At 33.6% G+C, this 8248-nt stretch overlaps 2 protein-coding genes across 3 annotated transcripts; one reads left to right on the forward strand and one right to left on the reverse strand.

The window, feature by feature from the left end:
- Positions 1-1262: 1262 nt before the first annotated feature.
- LOC104114591 (putative Myb family transcription factor At1g14600) lies at positions 1263-3745 on the forward strand. Of its 2 annotated transcripts, XM_009625070.4 has the most exons (6): positions 1263-1395; positions 1676-1752; positions 1875-1911; positions 2657-2771; positions 3167-3269; positions 3405-3745. In XM_009625070.4, the coding sequence occupies exons 1-6, from the start codon at positions 1320-1322 to the stop codon at positions 3579-3581; spliced, it is 585 nt and encodes a 194-aa protein (XP_009623365.3). In that variant the 5' UTR covers positions 1263-1319; the 3' UTR covers positions 3582-3745. The 2 variants fall into 2 exon arrangements, with proteins under 2 accessions (XP_009623365.3, XP_070049550.1); XM_070193449.1 differs by lacking the exons at positions 1676-1752; positions 1875-1911 and having other exon boundaries at positions 1304-1395.
- Positions 3746-6222: 2477 nt separating this feature from the next.
- On the reverse strand, positions 6223-7079 carry LOC108948204 (probable F-box protein At4g22030). The gene has a single exon (XM_018777023.3). It carries the CDS (start codon positions 7051-7053, stop codon positions 6229-6231), a length of 825 nt encoding a protein of 274 aa, XP_018632539.3. The 5' UTR covers positions 7054-7079; the 3' UTR covers positions 6223-6228.
- Positions 7080-8248: the final 1169 nt, after the last annotated feature.

Consider the following 8248-nt stretch of genomic DNA (forward strand, 5'->3'; position numbering starts at 1 on the left):
CATTCATTAGAAGAAGTTATCACGAACGAGCCACATATTTGAATATGTCATTGCGTCATTATTTCTTGTGTTCCGTCTGGCCAAGGAAATTAATGTAAATGAGGTTATGTGCAAACAAATAAAAGTAAAACTATTTTGCGGATGAGAGGGAGTTATGGTCTGCGAAATGAGGAATTGGAGAATTGTGGGGTATTTGGTATGTTTCCTTGAGGACATACATTTGCCTATGTCAGCCTTATCTTTTCCCTCTTTAGCATCACTTCAATACTCATCATTCTTGTTCGTAAAATAAGCTAAATTAAGTTTTTCAGCGGGTATATTTTTCCTTTTAATTTGGTATGTTTTCTTGAAGATATACATTTGCCTATGTCAGCCTCATCTTTTCTTTCTTGGCATTACTTCACTACTCATCATTTTTGTTCGTAAAATAAGCTAATTAAATTAGCTCTGCCAACTGCTCAATAAAGGAGGATATTTTAGTACTTTTTCATATTCATTCTGGTCCACTTTGTTTGACTCTATTTCTTACTATATTTCCTTAACATTAAATATGCTATTACATGTTTACGACCAGAGATAAAGAAAAACAGAAAGAAGAGATAATAAAGTCATGTTGAGAAATATGAAGTTGCATAATTTTGGGAAACTATATGCATATCAAACCTTGAGAAACAAACACTTGTATAACTCATGTACACGCTTGTATTCTTAATTGTTCGTAACGGACTTCTGAAGGGCTTCACCAAATGCCAAAAGAGGTTTTCTCACACCTTGTCTTTTAGCAAGTCTTATGAGTTCGATCATTACTAAGAATTTTTTGATACTGACTTCAAACAAAGAATGTCCCAGAAAATAAGACCACCATCAATTTTCTCCTTTTTTCCCTTGTCCTCGCTCTTTCACTATTTTCATTTAATAATGAGTGAAATGCTGAACATATCACTAAAGTTTCTGAAATTCCGTGAAAAATATTCAACTTTATAATCAAAATTCAAAAGAATATTAATAAACTCTTCAAGAACTCAATTATATTTTTTGTAAGAAATTCCTTCTTCTAAAAGCCAGCAAAAGTAGACAAAACATGACAACAGACTCACCAATATTTATGATCTCTTTTTGTTGTAGCACAGACCATAACTCCTTTCCTCCTTTATCCCAGTCTACCTCCATCTTCCCAACCCCTTCTTTTTACCATGATGAAGGAGCCGTTAGAATTCTCTGAAAGTTCTTCCAAAAATTCTCCTTGTTTATCCATTGAAGAGAAGTTGAAAGATCATAGCAATAAATCTGGAGGGGTAAGACCATATGTTAGATCCCAAATGCCGCGACTCCGATGGACACAAGATCTTCATCGCAGTTTTGTGCATGCTGTTGAGAGACTTGGTGGAGAAGATCGTACGCTACCTCTCTTTTTTACCTTTTCTTGCATGAAAATTAATTATATGCATTTGAATGAGCTAGCTGTGTATAGAAGTGTATGAAAAAGGGGCATTTTCCTTTCTCAATTAAGTATTTACAAATTACAAAGTTTTTTTCTTTTTAAAAGAGGAGTGGACCTATGATGTCTTTAGGAGAAAGGTTAATTTACTTCCACTAGCTATAGGAAAAAGATATATCTCTACTATTCTTGCCTATTATTTCCTATTTGTTGATGTGTTGTGTTTAATTAATTTAGGAGCAACTCCAAAGATGGTGCTACAGTTGATGGATGTGAAGGGCCTGACTATATCTCACGTAAAAAGTCACCTTCAGGTTAGAGACAAAGCTTTCGATCTCTAGGGTTAATTGGAAAAGCAACTTTTTTGCTTCTATTTATTTTCTCTTTTTTTTTTGTTTCATATCTCTAGCTTTAATATCTATTTTGATATGAATAGATGTACAGAAGCATGAAGCATGAACAGATGATGCAAGGTATGCATTTAATTTCTTCTGATCAAACCCAATTTTATTTATATGTTTTGTGTATGTATTATATATGTGCACGAGTTCAGCACCAAATTAACTTCTTTTCATTTGGACTTCTTCTTTTTAAATTCTTTCTTGTCTTTAAACATGGAACTGTTTGACCGGATTGAAACTTGGTTTTATTATCTAATGAACCGGAGTCAATTGAATTTAGTTTACAGTATATGTTTAATTTATCAATAATTGAGAAAGTACTAGGTAAGATTGAGAAATTTAGAATATGCATAATATATAACAGCAGGAATTATAATCTGAGAGAGGTAAGATCCTAAGATTCACAACCTCCAAATGTATACAACCCAGTGAAATCTCACAAATAGGGTATAGGGAGGGTAGTGAGTACGCAGACCTTACCCTTACCTTGAGGGAGTAGGAAAACGACATAAGAACCAAAAAATAGATGAAACGCAATAACAATAACAAGTAAATAAGACCCTATACTATGGAAAACGAAAGAATAGTGTGAACACAATATTAACCACCGGCAATCTAAAACGAAACCCTATCAGGCTAGCCTCACACCCGGTACGAAGTAGAAAAATGCTCAACTACCTCCTAACCTACAGCCCTAATGCTCAACCTCCACACCTTCTTATCAATGGCTTTGTCCTCGGAAATCAAGCCACATCATAACATCTCCAAATGTAATTATTTATATTATAGTTTAAAAATTCATTTTCTTTTGTTACAGCTGAAGCAGAAGTTGCAAATGGGGGTAAAAGGAATAGAATGGATGGGGCAGCCAATGGGAACTATCATTACTACTACAATATTAATGACAAAGCCTTCTTTGGTGCCCATCCTTGGTTCGTCTAATTAACTTTTCGGAGTCTCTTTCTTTTTTCTCATCAATGAATTCATGTAATTAAATTCCATTTTTCTATGAAAAGTTATAGGAGAAATAGTGAGTTTGATTTCTCTGCACTAGGAGCATGAATAATTTTTACACGATCAATATAACTTAACAATAATGTTGTCTAGCTTATTTTTCAGGCTATTAATTTCAGTTTATGAGCTGCATTATATAACTTAAACTCTTGCTTAATTTGCTCAATTACAAGTAGAATAAGCTAGTAACCTAAAATGAGAGACATGTAATCAGCTCTAACATATTAACTTACATTGATTGTAAAAATATTCTTTAGAATGCTGTTGTTGTACATATATAAGTGCACTCTTGCTTACTTAGGTCCTTTTACAGGAAACATATGCAAGAGACCAAGGAAAATAGGATCATGGGATTGGAAGGAAAGTCTAATCATTACACCATGTTCAGGGATATTTTCAATGGCCACAATGTTCAAGTAAATATAAACGAAATCTCTGGCTTTCTATAAGCTATAATTCTTTAAGTCGATACAATAAATTGGAAGCATTATATATTAGATTGGTACCTATGACTACTTAACTAATTAGTAGATATTTTCTGCCTTTTGTAGGATGTTGGCGACGGGAATAAAGTGGTACGAGAAGCTAGCAGTTTGTCAAATAAGAGTCCATCTGCTTCAATTATTGAAACTACAGGAGAGGAAGATTTCTCCAGTAGCACCATGTCCTTAGAGCCATCTGCCAGTTTAGATGTGAATAATATCTCTCTTGAGCTCACCCTTGCTTAGTATATATCTTTTGGTCTGTTTCTTGCACAACCACCGCTCTTCTGAATTCACCGGAAAAAGGCTTTTCATTATCCTAATTTTACTCTCAAGTCCTTGAGATCTTTTGTCATATATGGTAACCAAGCTAGGTAGAACTTTGTACTAATTAATCAGTTTTTGATCAATCTGAAAATCGTTTAAACTTTAGTATCATGACACTTTTGAGGGTAAGATGTTGGGTTCGAATCTCAACTTTAAATCCAATTAGGGTATAAGACATTCTTTTAATTCCAATTTTAATTATGATTCGGCCTAACTCTCAACTTTTGTACTCAAATTGTGTTAGATGCATGCTTTATTACTATATTGTGAGTTTATGGGATGTCGAATTCGATTATGCTTTATGTTTTTCCCGCTGCTACGAAAAACTGTACGTTAAATTATTATTATTATTCGTTTTTGCATTGAGTTATGAACGTTGATTGCTTAGTTAGTAGTTGCTCGCTAAGTGTCAAACAGGACCTCTAATTGAGTTTGGATTGTGACAGCTACGATTTGACAAGAGCATCTATCATCATTCAACTATCTTTTAATTTCACTAAAGTCACTTAACTATTTTTTATCACTTAAAAGTAACTAAACTTTATTATTGTTACTTAAAAGTCATTTTGGCTCAAACCCTACCATAAATATGACAAGGCATAATATTTAATGAGAAAAATCCAAAAATAAATACCACATAAGCTTAAATGGGTCATACCCACTAAATCCATTTCTCCCTTAATGTGATTTGACCCATAACCCAAATGGGTTTCAATAAGGGAAAAAATGCATACCCCCGATAAAATTAGATCTTGTGATTTTTTTGGGGTTTTGATCGTATAGATACAATCTTTTTTTATATATATTAATTACGTCATATGATGGCATGGCCCTATCATTCAACCAACAAAGAGTACAAAAATATGAAGGGGGCCTATGTTGTTACCTCACACAAAGGAGGCAACGGTTACCCCTATTTACTAACTATTTACTTCCCTTATGCATTACATACAAAAACAAAAGTGCGTTGTGCAGTTTGGCATATGCACCATTGCATATACAATAACCTACCAATCAAAAAAAACTCTTCACCAAAAAGTATTCTTCCTATGTTTATGCCTTAGTGACACCATCTGGATGCAATCCAATCTGTAAGGTCCAACTGTAGAAAAAGGAAGAGCATGATGAGAGAAAATAAGAAGTTCTTCATTGTCAATGCTCTATTTTGCTAATGCATCCGCAACTTAATTAGCTTCTCTATAACAATGGCGATTAGCATAATTGAGTTGACCGACAATGTCTTGAATCTGTCTGATAATGCCCTGCATTTGCCAAGGAGGTTTTGGTTTACCATTGATCAAATCAACCACAAGCTGGGAATCACACTCCAGTATAATGTTGTTGCAACTATTGCGACTACACCATTCCACCCCCGCTAAGGCTGCACTAGCTTCAGCCATGTTGCTACTTGTTCTGCAAATTGAAGAAGCAAATGTCATAGTTAGCTTATCCCTATAATCTCTGCATATGCCACCAATACTCGAATTTCCGTCCGTGTCTTTGCTTCCATCAGTATTAATCTTAAGCCAATATTCAGGAGGTTTATGCCATTTAACAACTACGTAATCAATTTTGGGAATGAGTAATAATACATGTCGACAGATATCAAAATAACTCCCTGCCCATTGCCTATTACACTTAGCGTTTGATATCACAATAACAGATAAAATCTTTCTTTTGTCTAAACAATTGCAATAGGTTGTGCTTAAATGGACCATACCCACTTTAGATCTATTTCTCCCTTAATGTGGTTTGACCCATGACCCAAATGGTTTCGATAAAAAAATATTAAATTCCACATTAGTTTAAAATAATTATCCTGTACTACAAAATTCTTGCCTTTTCTGTTACATAATGCCCATTTATAATTATTCTATACTAAAAATTTATTCTCTTATTTGTATGCCTCATCCGAGTCGTTTTATAACTCTACTGAAGTTAAAATACTACTGTATCCAACTCACATAACATATTTATAATTTTCTAGTGAAGTTAAAATAGTATTGTATCTAGCTCACATAACATATTAATGTATCATAAGCATACAAGAATAACAAGGCTAATAAGAATCTATTTTCATAAACTATCATTCTATTAATTTCAAAATGTTGCTTATTAAGCAACACCAGCATAAAAATAACCTGCTTAGTAAGCAACACATGTAATTAAAGTGCATAACGAAAATTGTCAATAGACATGCAACTATTATGTGGTATTTATTTTTAGATTTTTCTCATTAAATTTTATGCCATGTCATATTTATGGTAGGGGTTTGAGCCAAAATGACTTTTAAGTGACAATGATAAAGTTTGATTACTTTTAAGTAACAAAAAATAATTGAGTGACTTTAGTGAAATTGAAAGATAGTCGAAGACCATGAGTGAAATTAATCATAAGAAATTAACCTCCTTCATTGTTTAAGAAATTTCAAGAATTGATCAATATATACATTATTAAGAGATGCTAATAGCCAACACAGTATCCAAACAATTAACTATGTTAAAAAATACACATGTAAGATGATTAAAGAATATGTTCCGCTACTACTACAAGGATATGTAAAACATCAGAAAAGCTTGCTTGCAAACTCGTCTGAATCTGCTTTCAATGAAGAAGAAGCAGCAAGATTTCTTAGATCAGATAAGCTCCTTCCTAACTTCAAAGCCACCTTCATTTCAAACAATTCACCATTTTCTCTTCTACCCGTTTCTGTTTCTGTCAAGTTAGATTTAATTGACTCTTGCATGTACTCGAAGAAACCAGCGTTACTCCTATACATCTCGAATACCATTCCAACTTGTCCACCATGCTCAATTGTGTTAACTACACTTGCCAAAGCGCCACCAACAATTCCAAGCATAGCTGCCCAAGATCCATGAGAAGGAGAAGAACCTACAAATGCCGAGCCAATCGCTGCTAGGCCTGTGAGAAAAGGACCAGAGATGGCTAAAAACTTATTCAATTTCAAGGCCTTTTTACCCAGCCTAATATATTCTTCTTGGTCCTTTCTGCCCAACACACCCATTATTTCTTTCATTTCCTCCTCCAATTTACTGTTCCAGTCATTTCCATTGTCGCTGACCCTGTTAGGCTGTCTACGACGTTGTTGAGGCCACCAAACAGCAGGTTCAACACAAGTTGGAAATTTTTCAAGCATTACTTCAAGAAGAGGGAGTGGGTAGGCTTTGTCAAGAGCCAATACTTTGTCAATAGCTTCTTTGACATCAATCGCTGAAGGATGACCGATTGATAAAGTTGTTTCGATTTGGTTATAGAGATCTTGAAACAGCCTTGTCGCCTTTCTTTGTTCTTCAGCAAGCTGGGATGGTTGAATTTTGTTGATGATCACCAACATCCCAGTAGCAGCCAAATACATCAAAGTAGAAGACATTTTTAGTCCCAAAACAGAATCACCACTAGTAGGAGAGTTGACGAATGGAAATAGTACGTGTTGTATATTATTTTCAGCAGTTGAATTGAATGGAAGTACATGGCTAAGATTATTTTTTAGGCTTCAGTCTTGGTGACCTCGGGCGCGCAGTCATAAACTTTGATATTGTCTCTATTTCAGGTATAATTGGCTACTTTTGACATTGACTTTCAAACCAAACTTTTGTAGGGTATGAATTTTGAAACGACCAACCTAGGGGTTTTCATTCTCCTTTTCCCTTCTCTGAAAACTACGTCTCTTTGGAATGATATCTTCAAACCCAATAAAACAGTTGCTTTTCATAAACGTAGAATTATCACTTTTGCTTTCTTTCTTTAAGTTATCAATTAAAATGTCGAAATTTATGTATAGGCCAGTCAAGATCATAAATCTGAAGTAAAGTAAGTTCCTTGTTAAGGTTTTATTTATGTAAACAAATAGATAGGATCTATTTTAGACCGATCATTTCTTTCTATCTTGTTTGAGATAGTTTAATCATGTTTTGTATTGATCTTCAAATGAACTGGTCCGTAGCTTTGAAACCTTGGTGAGTGAAAGTTTTAAATGCGGATGAGGTAAACTTAAAATACCATAGAATAAAGTTATCTCGAAAAGATCTAAAATTTCTCAGAATCATTATAAATTTATCGAAAGATAAAACCACAATGGAAAGAAAAAGATTTATATATAGACTGTACTAGTTAGTTGAAAAATATTCTAGTTGTATTAATATGTATTTTAGATCTATGCTTTCTAGGAGTATTAATATTCTAGGAGTATTAATATATGTACGTTATCTTTGCTTCCCAGGGGTATTCTATCCCTATCAGTGTAGGAAATATAGAGAACCTGCACTCGTTATTTGTTTTTTTTTTTTTGTAATGTTAAATGGGGAATATTTTTAGTAAAAATTGGTATAGTCAATCTTAATTTATTTGGGACTGAACCGTAATAATTATTGTTATTCGTTTGAACTTCGGTTATTCCATTTTTATGCTGCAAATTAAAACGTAAAACAATTTTTGAATTTGGATCATATTTTTTTCATTTTAGTTGGGTACCTTGGTTATTATCATATTATATTATGCACGCTTTGTCCCTAAGTACACATATAATATTTTCTTGTATCCCAAAGTATTACTCACTTTCCTCTAAA

This window comes from Nicotiana tomentosiformis, chromosome 2 (assembly GCF_000390325.3).
Source record: "Nicotiana tomentosiformis chromosome 2, ASM39032v3, whole genome shotgun sequence".
NCBI lineage: Eukaryota > Viridiplantae > Streptophyta > Magnoliopsida > Solanales > Solanaceae > Nicotiana > Nicotiana tomentosiformis.

Bases quoted from the DNA above. Each gene is read 5' to 3' on its own strand.
- LOC104114591 (XM_009625070.4), top strand. From the start codon at position 1,320: ATGCCGCGACTCCGATGGACACAAGATCTTCATCGCAGTTTTGTGCAT. The intron at 1,753-1,874 runs GTTAGAGACAAA...TGATATGAATAG, and splicing joins ACGTAAAAAGTCACCTTCAG to ATGTACAGAAGCATGAAGCA. The intron at 3,270-3,404 runs GTAAATATAAAC...TGCCTTTTGTAG, and splicing joins TCAATGGCCACAATGTTCAA to GATGTTGGCGACGGGAATAA.
- LOC108948204 (XM_018777023.3), bottom strand. From the start codon at position 7,053: ATGTCTTCTACTTTGATGTATTTGGCTGCTACTGGGATGTTGGTGATC.